We start from the raw sequence: 13,120 nt of genomic DNA, 5'->3' as shown, positions 1-13,120 counted from the left end.
TTCTTTCTTTCTTTCTTTCTTTCTTTCTTTCTTTCTTTCTTTCTTTCATTCTTTCTTTCTTTCTATTTATTTCTATTTCTATTTCTATTTATTTACTTAGCACACAGAAGCAGACTCCCCACTGAGCAGGGAGCACAACACGGGGCTCAATCCCAGGACCCTGAGATCACGACCTGAGCTGAAGGCAGATGCTTAACTGACTGAGCCACCCAGGCGCCCCATAATAATTTTAAAAATCCAAAAAACAAATGGGCCAAACAGTCAAGCTTGCCGTTAAGTTTATTAATCCTTTTGTAACAAATCCTTTAAAAGAGTTTACTAAAAACAGGAAGGCTACTGATGGAATTTCTCAAGAAACAGTGAGATGAGGGAATGAAAGGAAAAGCAGGACATAAAGCGCAGAACTCCGTAATTAGTCCTTACATCAACTGGGCTCTGCTAGTGTTGGTGGCAAGACCCTTACGCAGAGAGCTGCAAAGGAACAGGTACTGGCTTTGGTGTTCACAGAGCTCTCCCCTAATCCAAATCCAGCCTCAGCCATCTTCTGGTTGCATGACCTTAAACAAGTTATTTTACTTCTCTTAGGCTCAATCTCGATTCTGACACTGGTAGGTTTACACCAAATTAGAAAAAAAAAAATTCATATAAAAAAGCTTACGAGTAATATTTAACATTCAATAAACAGCAAAAATACAAAAGTCTGATGACAGCAACTGCTGTTTAGGGATGCAGAGAAATGAAAACTCAGCCACTGCAAGAGAAAGTATAAGCTGAATCAACTGCTGTAAGCAACAATTTGGCAATATCTACTGAATGTGAACATGTACATACTCCACTACACAGTAATTCTGCTGCTGGATACATGTACCCTAAAGAACTCTGTGCAGAAGGACACATGTACAAGACTGCTCACAGCAGCACTATTCTATTAACAGGAAAACAGACAAACAGTGATACAGTCAATGAATTTTTCAAATAGCAGCAATGAAAATCTAAAAACTCACCAGAGGTACATTCACCAACTCTTACAAATACAATGGTGAATGAAAAAAAAAAGTAGCAGAGATTACTCACAATAAAATACCATTTTTGTAAAACTAAAAACTATACAACATATTCCTTAGAGGTAAATATATGACTAGCGATATTTAAAAAAAAAAACAACACATAAGACTTGACAGTCACCAAACTTAAGGTGGTTATGTCCCAGAAGCAGGGGGGAAAATGCAAGTGGAGAAGAGTACATCAGATGCTCAAGCTGTATTTATAATGCTCCGTGTCTTTAAGTACTATGTAGAGAATGATCTGGCAAATGCTTTTGAACCTCTTTTATGACATAATAAATCTGTAAAAATGTTAATGTATTCAACAGAATACTTGATGTATAACAAAATAAACACACAATAAACAGCAGCTACTGCTGTTACGACGTGAACTGTAGGAAGGAAACCTGGCTTCTGAGAATATCACAGAAACCATGGCACTAAAGTAGAGAAGAAAGCTCAGTAAATGGTCTAGATGACTTTCCTCTACCTAAGAATCCATGCATGGAGAACAATGTGAATATGGCTGGGTTACCAAATATCAACCAGTTCCAGTCTCTAGACACATACTGTCCTAATTTAGTGCTAACTCAGCGAGGTCATTCCTAGCAAACTGAAATTCCATTAACCAAATCCTGACTCCTACCTTTCTGGCTCTGTTACCATTCCAGGGAGCTCCAGCAGTGGACTGAGGACATCAGGGCTGCTGACTGGGACACTTCCACTCTGGGCCCACTGGAGAGTGCATTGGCTTGGCAGATGGGAGAGTCAGAGTTTCTTGTCCTGACTCCATCATGTATCAATTAAGCAACTTTGGAAAAGTCTCTCAATATCTCCAAGGGGTCATTTATTTGATCTGCAAAATAGGGGCAATATGGATACATGCCCAGTTGTTAAGAGCTGGGGCTCAATCCCTGACTCCTCTGTCTCCCAGCTGTGAGACACAGGCAAGTTTCTTAACCTCACTAGGCCCCAGCTTCCTTATTTGTAACTAAGAATAATAAGAGAACCAACCTCATGGGATTGCTAGTATTAAATGAATATTCAGTGCGTGTAAAGGCTTAGCATAGGCCCCTGTCAGAACATAATTATTTAATATTAACCTGGGTTGCTGTGAAGCTGATAAAAAGTGATAATGGAGATGAAAAAGGTTCTGTAAACTATAAAACTCAGTAAATACGATCTTATACTTTCACTGTAACAACTACTTTAAATTCTATTAAAAATAGAAAAGCTTACAAACTCATACTGATACAAATACTGAATTTATTTTCCTGGAAAATTCTGAAGCCAGGAATATGTTCCTTACATTGTAGGAAAGGCTGAGTTTGAAGTTTTAGAAAACTGTTTTAGAATCTAAAGCTGTCTCCAACTGTATGTCTGATAAGGTTTTCAAGGAAAGGTCAACTTGACAGTTATAACCATGAAAATCTTAAATGTTCTCTGAAAACCCAAGATTCTAAAAGTTAGTATTATCTGAAGCTAGTTACTTGAAATTACAGTTGACCCTTGAACAACATGGGTTTGAACTTCACAGATCCACTCTTATGTGGACTTTTTTCAACAAATACAGTACGTGTGTAAATGAATACAATTAAATACTATAAATGTACTTTTATGATTTTAACATTTTCTTTTTTCTAGCTTACTTTAAGAATACAGTATACAATACATACAACATACAAAATCTGTGTTAACTGATTGTTTATGTTATTGGTAAGGCTTCTGGTCCACTTAGGCTATAGGTAGTTAAGTTTTTAGGGAGTCAAAATTTACACAAGAGGGGCACCTGGCTGGCTCCGATAGGGGACTGTGCAACTCCCACACTGTGCAAGGATTGACTGTATTATAAATCTTTTTTTCTAAAAACATTCTTTCTTCCTGCTGTAAAATCTTCTAAAAATCCTGGAAGAGACTAAAGCCTTTTGAGACACACATGATTTTTCCTATAGAATTAAAAAGGGCAATTCTCCTGCCCCTGGGTTAGTACATTCAAGTACAAAATGCAAGTTATGAGACAGGACTATAAGTGAAAACCTCGCAAAGGCCCTAATAAAGCACCTGTACACTTGATTAATCCAGTTCCGGATTTCCCTAAATTTCTAGTTTTCCGGAGACACATATCCTAGCAAGGAAAAAAACAAGACAGTAACAACATCCATGGAAAAACTTAGGAAATATTAAATGACTTAGTGGGCTGAAACATATCAAATATTTGTAATGTCCAAACAAATGAGTCATCATTCAAGGATGCTAGGGAACCAACTCATTATTTTGAAAACTGTAAATGAAGGGAATGAATCAAGCATTTGTCCTGCCTTTCCTACAACAACTACTATTCAAATAGTAGGAGAAATAACCAAATTAGAATTAGGGAGGTGATGCATTGAGGATCAATGGTTGCAACACTACAAATAGAGAGACAACTAGACCTTATATGCCCCTGATGGAAGAACACATAACCACCTATGAAGTCTTGTCCAAAAAAACCCCAACTGCCAATTTGTGGAAATTGTGACAGAGGTCAGAGGAATACGTTAAACTACATTGTTGGGATGCATGAAGGAAAATCTGGGCTATGAAAAGTTCTATACAGCAACCAACCTAATCCTTCAATAAATAAATTCTAGGGGTATAAGGGGAAGGAGATGAAGGATGAACCTATGCCTATAGATCAAAAGATATTTAAAGACCTATCAATTGCTAACATTTCAACATTATGTGGACCCTAATCCAAATAAACTTAAAAATTACATATTTTTATGAGACAACTAGAAATTTGAAAACTAGATATTGGAGATTAGTGATAATGTTATTTTTGTTGTTTTTTAAAAGAGTCATTATCTACTGTTATCAGGGTCTGATTTTGTGTCACTGTATCATCCCAAGATCAGGAGTCATTCAAATACCTTCTGGTTTATATTTCATATTTTTCAGTTCTAATCCATTTTCCTGCTCTGTTCCTTCCTCTTCCTGTGGAAAAGCGTCCTTTGTTATAACTAAATGATTCTAAGTTATGTGCTCTAAAAGACACTGGGCTCATTCCCAGTCTTTTCTTCTTGTCACAGTTTTGGGGGCCAAGTTAACATTAAGGCAAAGAACACAGGCTCTGAGTTAAGACTACTTGATACCAAATCTTCTAACCTACACAGAAACTTCTATTATCACCCTACTTCCCTCTCCCTGCATGCCCTCTCTCAGTTCGTTTCGGCATCTGTCAAAGGGCATGATGAAATTTCAGTATTGGTGGTGAAGGTTAAGTGAAATCTTATTAGGTAGAATACCTACCCAGTGTGTGGCATTTAATACTCATACAATAAATATTAGTTCTTTTTCCTCTTGAATGGTTCTTCCTTCTTAAGAAAATCCTACCTACCCTTCAGGAGGATTCAGTTTGCATCTCCTCTGAGGTCCTGGAAAATTCAATTCCAGGGAACCCCAAGCAGGTAGAATAGAACAGTGATTAAAAGCACCAGGTCTGGGTTCAGATCACAACTCCATCACTTAAAGGCTGAGTGACCCCAAGCAATTTAATGACCTTCTCTCAAGTGTTAGTTTACTCATCTATAAAATGAAAATAATAAGCACGTACCTACTGAGGATATTGTAAATTAAATAATCCAGGTAAAGTACTTAGCACAGTACTTAATAAAATTCAGTGCAGAGAAGAGAAAGAAGAGATAATGATCCTGGAAAATCAAACCCAAGGTTATACTCCAGTGAAATCCTGGGTTTGTCGTAAGTCTCCAACTCAACTATAAACACCTTGAATTTACGTAAAGACATTGGTTACATTTCTTTGCATATTCTAATGTACTTTACATGTAGGGGGGTTAAAAAAGAATCATTTGTCAACTAAGGGAGAAAGACATCATCTGGGCTAATTTATAACACCCTATTCAAATTCTTATAATCCTGTGGCACATACTACAAAGTGTACTCGAGTAAATAACAATTAAGTAAGAAAAATGGCACCTATCCTTAAAATAGAGCGCCACCCACCCTCTTTTTCCATGTGCCCTCCCACTTTGTCTTTCACTCCACCTATACAACAAGGAGGGCCTGTTTTGTCTCCCTCATTGACTCCTTCACTTCCTTCTTTTTATTTCCTTCCCAGCTGTGACTAAATCCAGTTGTTCGCAGTGTCTGTGGTGTTATGTACAGAGAAACAGATCACTAAAGAATAACCAAACTAAGGTTTTTCCCTTTCCTTTTCTAAACTACTTTTAAAAATCCAACTGCTCCTGCTTTTATTCTATGGAGAGGCAAAAAGAATGAATAAATGCATAAACGGCATCGAATTTCTCAGGAACCATGGAACTAAAACTAAAGGCACAGGTAATGATACAGGAAGGAAAAAGCCAATGTGGACACCAAGAGAACAACATTCCTCTCAGAACATACTGCCCTACAGTCGGTTCACCAAACCTACTTCACGCTGCTCTTGGCTGATCAACTCACCTATTGTGGCAAGGTCCTTTTCAAAGTTTGGGCATCTCTCACAGCTATTGGATGGTTTGTGAAGGCTACCATTATTTATTTAAAATTATTATAGCCCCCAGACTTTTTGCTAACCACTTCACATGTACAGCCTCATTTATACCTCGTGTCAACCCGATATGGGAAGAAACTGAGGCTTACAAAAGCTAAGAAACCTGCCTAGAGTCTCTGAGCTGGCCAGTGGTAGGGCAAATATTCACCTCGAGTACTGACCCACTTTGGAAGCCAAACTTTAAATCACCCAGGAATATGCTAGTTGGAGGGGAGATTCCTGGCTGGAGTCTGAGGCTAGGAGATTTATACAGGGATTCAACGAAGACATATGTGGCTATGAAAACAACTTTCAGAGTAACTGACTTCAAACAGAAAAATACTTGCCACATGTCAGTTTGAGAATGTGAGAATCTGGGCATGGAAACCCGAGACACAGGAAAAAGGACAACAATTTAAGGGCTTGTCCCCCTTAGTTGGACAAAGGTTTACAAAACCAAATACTTACTAGAACAAGACAGGTAACCTGCAGGTTTCTTTTGACACAGACAAGCTTAAGTAGTTAATATACCAACAGTCCTCACACACAAAAGTAAGCTTTCTCCCGCTCATCTTGAAAAGTGCTACCCTCTCAGCCTTTCATTTTCCCCTTTTTGTTAGATAAATGGGTAAAAGAACTATTTCACATTTCTCTTTTAATTTTAAAACTGCGAAATATTTATAAATATTTAAACATCCAGAATTACACCATTTACACCTATGTACTAACTACCCAGTTTTATCACTCTTCACATTTTGCCATATTTTGTTATAAAATTATTTCCTCCCAGAGATAAAGTCTCTCCTCCCCTCTCCTCCTGTCTGTCTCTCCCCACTCCCAGAGATACTAAAAAGAACTTGGTGTTTAATCAATCTTATGCATATCTTATACTATACTATATACACATACAGACAGTAACAAGATGCAGTACTGTTTTGCCTATTTTCAAATTCTATAGAAAGCTATCCCACAAAACACAGTCTGCAACTTGCATTTTGCTCAAAATACTTTGCTCTTTACCTGGTTTGGATACATGAGCTCTACTTCACTCATTTTTTTTTTTTTTAAGATTTTATTTATTTAGAGAGACACAGCAAGAGAGGGAATACAAGCAGTGGAGAGTGGGTGAGGGAGAAGCAGGCCTCCCGCTGAGCAGGGAGCCCAACGCGGGGCTCAATCCCAGGACCCCGGGATCATGACCTGAGCTGAAGGCAGATGCTTAACCAACTGAGCCACCCAGGCGCCCCTAAAATTTTTTTTTTTTAAGATTTTATTTATTTGACAGAGAGAGACACAGCGAGAGGGAACATAAGCAGGGGGAGTGGGAGAGGGAGAAGCAGGCTTCCCGCTGAGCAGGGAGCCCAATGTGGGGCTCAATCCCAGGACACTGGGACCATGACCTGAGCCGAAGGCAGATGCCTAACGACTGAGCCACCCAGGCGCCCCCAGAAATTTAAATTTTAATGAAGTCAAACTTATCTTTAAACCTATGACTTATCTTTATCTCTAAAAGATATAATTTGTGCTTTGTGTGCTTAATAACACTTTAAAAAATTTTAATTCCAGTATAGTTAACATAAAGGGTTATATTAGGGCGCCTGGGTGGCACAGATGGTTAAGCATCTGCCTTTGGCTCAGGTCATGATCCCAGGGTCCTGGGATCGAGTCCCACATCGGGCTCCCTGCTCCTTGGGAGCCTGCTTCTCCCTCTGCCTCTCTCTCTCTCTGTCTCTCCTGAATAAATAAATAAAATTTTTATAAATAAATAAAGGGTTATATTAGTTTCAGGTGTACAGTACAGTGATTCAACAATTCTGTACATTACTCAGTGTTCTTCATGATAAGTGTATACTTAATCCCCTTCACCTATTTCACCCATCCCCACCCAACTCCCCTCTGGTAACCATCAATTCCAGTTTGTTCTCTATAGTTAAGAATCTGTTTTTTGGTTTGTCTCTTTTCCCCCCCCCTTTTAAGAACACTTTTCTTAAGATGAAAAAAAAATCTATATTTTCTTCTACAAGTTGTGAAGTTTTCTTTCCATAATTAGATCTAATTGACCTGGAATTTATCTTTGTGTATGGTATGAGATGAGCATCTAATTTTACTTATTTCTACACGGGTAATTTCCCCTTTCTTCATCTCTTGTAACATACCTCTGTCTTAAGTCAAATTTCCATATATGTGTAGGTATATTTCTAGGGTCTATAATCTGTTATCTTCCTGTATTCTTACACCAGTTCCACTACTGTAACAACAAGAACTTTATAGTAAGTGTTGGTATCTGGTAAAATTAGTCCTTTCTTTGTTGTTCTTCAAAAGCATCTTTGCTATTCTTGGCCCTTTACTTTTTCTTTTTTTTTTTTTAAGATTTATTTATTTTAGAGAGACAGCGTGAGCACGCACAAGCGGGGGGGACGGGGTGGGGAGAGAGAGGGAAAGAAAGAATCTCAAGCCGATTCCCCACTGAGCAGGGAGCCTGACATTGGGCTCAATCTCACAACCCCGAGTGATGTCCTGACCTAAAACCAAGAGTTGGATGCTCAACCAACTGAGCCACCCAGGCACCCCTCTTTCTTACTAATTTTATAATCAGATTATCAGGTTCCTCAAACAAACAAATCAAAACTAGAGCTTTCAACTGGCACTGCATTGGATTAAGATAAACTTGTGAACTTACATCTGTGTGATACTGAGTTTACCCATTCATGAACATGGTTTATCCTCCCATTTACTCAGGTATTCTTTCATATGCACTATATATTTCTTGCACCTCTTGTTAGATTTATTTCTAAGTAACTTACAGATATTTTTATACTGTTAGTGAAATCACTTTTCCTGTAATGTTTTTCTAATTGATTACTGTTGATAAAAGAGTGCAACTTCTTGTCTTTCGGCAACCTTGATGAATTATCTTATTTTTAATGATCAATCTAAAGATTTTCTTGAATGTTTTTATGCAGACAATCATGGAGTAAGTTTTCTTTTGCTTCCTTTCTACCTCTTACATATCACACTGCCTTCCCTTATCGCAATAATTAGTAACTATAATATGGTAGCTGAACGAAAAAGTGATTACACAGTATTCCCGTTTTGTTTTTGCCTTTCAATGGAAATCCTTTTGAAACCCCATCATTTATTATGTTTGGTGCAGGGTTTTATTGGCTCAAGAGTTTGTTGTTTGTTTGTTTTTGGAGAGAGAACACATGCATGCACATGTGCACGCACACGAGCTGGGACGGGGAGGGAGGCCAGAGGGAGAGGAAGAGAGAGATAATCTTAAGCAGGCTCCATGCCCAGTGGGGCTTGATCTCAGGACCCTGAGATCAGGACCTGAGTCAAAATCAAGAGTCTGGACACTTGATCAACTGAGCCACCCAGGCACCCCTCTTGCTGTTTTTGTTCATGAACAAGTGCTAAGCTTTAACAGATGCTTTTCTGAGCCTACCAAAATGACTGCCTAACACTTGGTTTGGGACCTATTGATTATAATGAAATAAATTTAATGTATTGGCAGACCAGAATTTTTTTTCTTTTTTAAGAAAGAATATAACAGAGGGACCAAGATATTAGATAAGATATTGTTTGGTAAAACTTTAATTTTAGGTGCTTACACAAACACACATATATGTGCTCTGAGTTGCTAAGTAAAACATGCTTCTTACAGTGTATTATATACAAAAAAGTTTGAAAGCAACTGATCTATACTATTTTGAAGCATGAAAAACCCCTATAAAGGATAAACATCTTACTGTAAGGTTTTCTTAAAAATATATAGCACAACGCTTGGCTTTTGTTCACTTAAAAATACTCAGCTTTTCCTGTTATCTTTATCTAAGTAATAATGTTTTAGGGGCACCTGGTGGCTCAGTCATTAAGAGTCTGCCTTCCACTTAGGTCGTGATCCCAGGGTCCTGGTATTGAGCCCCGCACTGGGCTCCCTGCTCAGCGGGAAGCCCGCTTCTCCCTCTCCTACTCCCTCTGCTTGTGTTCCCTTTCTCTGTCAAATAAATAAATAAAATCTTTTTAAAAAAGTAAAAAATGTTTTAAATATATTTTAATATTTTAAGTATTATTATTATTATTAAAATAAGTCCTAATCCCTTGATGGAGAAAATGACCCACATTCACAGAAACATCTGAAGTCAAAGTAAAAAAGTAAACTATAAATTTCTGACAAGGATTCTTTTACAAGGATCACTTCTATAAAATGTTATATGTGTATTTCTAGGGTGAGGGTATACAGCTTCCATCATGTTTTCAAACATATCTGTGACCTTAAAAATGGACAGAACCTCTACTCCAAAAAGTTCAATGTTAGTTTATACTTCTTTTAAAAATCATTTTTTAAAAAGATTATTTTAGAGAGAGAGAGCATGCGAGTGCGTGTGTCTGCACGAGTAGGGGGAGGGTCAGAGGGAGAGAATCTCAAATAAACTCCCTACTGAACACGGAGCCTGATGCGGGGCTCAATCTCTCAACCCTGAGATCATGACCTGAGCCCAAACCAAGAGTCAGACATTTAACTGACTGAACCACCGAGGCGCCCCTAGAAAGTATACTTCTAAAATCAGAAGGTAACTTGGCATTTGCATTACTTCTATCACATTTTCTGTACTTTAGTACTGAGTCTGGCTCAGTCATCTCGTAACTGTTTATATTACCTCATACTTCACTAATTAACTGCCCAGCCTTGTTGGTGGTTTATTAAAAACAAGCATGCCAGGGTGGGGGGATGGGTTAGCCTGGTGATGGGTATTAAAGAGGGCACATTCTGCGTGGAGCACTGGGTGTTATGCACAAACAATGAATCATGGAACACTACATCAAAAACTAATGATGTAATGTATGGTGATTAACATAACAATAAAAAATTTAAAGTTAAAAAAAAAAACAAGCATGCTCTCAGAATCCATCCACACATTATTGACCATTCAGTGTTTCTCTTTGCCCATCACTCCTAAAACCTTCCTCTAGAACATTTAAGATTGTTCCTTGCTTGTGACCAGAAGTAATATCACCCGCCTTATTCACCGGATTTATTTCTGGAAGATTTGTGGCTGCTTCCTGATTATGCTGATTATGATTTGTCACCAGTGAGGCTATTTAAAAGAGAGCAACTCTCAAAGAGGAGCTCCAACATGTTCTGCACAATAGCAGCATTGTTGGTGTAAGTCTAACCTACCAGAGAGACTACTTAAAAGACAACAACCATTTGGATGTAATGATTTTGAAATTTTTTTTTTTTTTTTTTTTTTACAACTCACATCCCCTTCTTGATATACCATGCATGCCGACATTCTCTACAAAAGCCACCTTTCTTTCTTTCTTTTTTTTGGGGGGGGCGGGGGAGGAGCAGAGGGAGAGGGAGAGAAAGAATCTTAAGTAGGCTCTACACCCAGCACAGAGCCTGACATGGGACTCAATCTCTCCCAACCCTGAGATCATGACCTGAGCCCCAAAATCAAGAGTCGGACACTTAACCAACTAAGCCATCTAGGTGCACCCAAAAACCACCTTCAAACAACTCAGCATTACATAGACATTTTAGGGACCACAGTATTCCTCTTACCAATGATGTTGACATTGAGTGCCAGGTAAGTCTAAAGAATATATTACTGCTTCTAATCACAATGTTTAAAAACTCCTATAATTCTCTCTTCCTCTCCCTCTGCCCCTCCCCCTGCTTATTCCCTCTTTCTCTCTCTAAAATAATAAACCCTTTTTAAAAAATAAATTAATTAAATAAATAAAAACGCCTAATGCAGGGCACCTGGCTGGCTCAGTCAAAAGAGCATGTGACTCTTACTCTTGGGGTCATGGAGTTTGAGCCCGTTGGGTGTAGCATTACTAAAAAAAATAAATAAACTTAAAAAAAAAAAAAACTCCTTCTAATTCTGCAAAGCTATGCTAATTCCCTGGCTGCTGTTGGGATATACTGGAATGGTACCCAAACTGAAAGAAAGCTGTCTTTATAGTCTTAAAAAAACATTCCCAAATTAAGTTATATAAGATGCATAAATTTGTAAGTGCACTGAACAATCTATTATTTTTATGCCAGTTTATAATCCCCAAAGCAGTATTTTAATCATAGCAACCTGTTAACAACGATTACATCTGGTGAGTGGGACTGGCAGGAGTAGATGAAGAAAAGAGTTTTTGTTTTTGCTTTTTTTTTAAAAGGACTTTTGCACTGTTTAAATATTTAAATTAAACATGTACTTTTTAATGAAAAATTGAATAAAGAAAAAGGGTACAAATATGAAATCAGAATCCCCACACTGATGTTATTCTACTCCCTGTCATTCCCACCTCTAATCTCTTTCCAGGAGATTGCAGCACTCTGAGAGCAGGGACCTGGTGTGTCTTCTACAGCGTTCAAGCTCCCACAGAGCCATTCCCATGAGGGATGCTAAGCATGTATAGGGAGTAGAGGTGGAGGTGAGGGGAGCAAGACAATTTGACAAGCCTTGAAGTGAGCATTAAAAAAAGCACTTCTATTTGGAAGGTAGACTTCAGAATACAAGGATCTATTCTCTCTCTGAAATGCTACTTAACCTCTATTCACATCTCTAACCGCTGTGCTCCTTATATATTCAGACCCCTGTTTGAATCATGGCCAGAGTAGTCCTCTAGAGGGTTAAATAATTGCTTAGGTCATTATTACCATAATTTTGAGAATTTTATGTATGAGGTCCATTGCCAAGAGCCCATTTGACATCTTTTTGAATTACCAGCCAAAATGCTAGTCACCTGTTACACTGACTTCACTCTTACTGCTTCTAAACTCTGAATTCCATTTTATATCTTCTTATCCATCAAACTTACTTCATATTCAATCACTCTTCTTAATAACCCATCACTTTCTCCATGAAGCTGATACACCTAAGCTTCAGCCTCATTTCAGGTCACAAGTCACAAATATAAATGCCTACACAGGGACCAGACAGATAACGTTAAGTGTAGGGGTACGGTAAGCAATAACAGAGTAGCAACAATAGAACAACCTCTTCTCAGGACTGTGAGTTTATAAAGAACAGGGAACTAGGAATGGGGAGTTCCAAAATCCTCTAACCTGAACTGTAAAATACAATACTGTGAAAAGAGGCCATGGGTTTAAATGAGGTCAGAGAAACTAATGCATGAAAGCCGCTGTTGACAAACCTGTCCCAAATTTGCTGAAGGGGTGTTTGGGATTCCCCGTAGCTTTTTCCAACTGAAACAGTCTCCAGGCATCGTTCATCACATTCTTCTCATGTTCTGAATCAACTGCATTCACCTCTCTGTCTTTGCAACTCTCATCAAATAAGGGGCACAGGAAAAACTGTGCAAACCTAAGGGTGTGAAACACAATTAACAATTCAAAAGCTGTTATTTTAAAAGAGTGGCCTTTAAAAAATATGTTTGAAACTTAACAGATAAGAAATATGAATTCTACAGAACCAAAAAAACTACCATTGCTACCAAGAGAAAAGAAATGTGAAATAAGTTCCAAGTAAAAGAAAAATATTGGACATATGTAAATTCAGAGAAATCAATCTACCCC

The 13,120-nt window shown here is 38.1% G+C and overlaps 1 protein-coding gene across 4 annotated transcripts in view; it reads right to left on the bottom strand.

Moving 5' to 3' along the window:
* Positions 1-13,120, bottom strand: part of IDE (insulin degrading enzyme) — a 105,632-nt gene that overhangs the window by 55,941 nt on the left and 36,571 nt on the right. For all 4 annotated transcript variants that reach the window (XM_025881142.2, XM_025881145.2, XM_073904437.1 and 1 more), the window contains exon 4: positions 12,739-12,908. In XM_025881142.2, the coding sequence (XP_025736927.1) occupies positions 12,739-12,908 (170 nt within the window). The remainder of the gene's footprint in view (positions 1-12,738; positions 12,909-13,120) is intronic.

The sequence above is a fragment of the Callorhinus ursinus genome, unplaced genomic scaffold (genome assembly GCF_003265705.2).
Source record: "Callorhinus ursinus isolate GAN/ISIS: 27379988/994484 unplaced genomic scaffold, GSC_fseal_2.0 scaffold20, whole genome shotgun sequence".
NCBI lineage: Eukaryota > Metazoa > Chordata > Mammalia > Carnivora > Otariidae > Callorhinus > Callorhinus ursinus.
The sequence above is the reverse complement of the archived record's forward strand: the minus strand, read 5'-3'. Positions and strand labels throughout refer to the sequence as shown.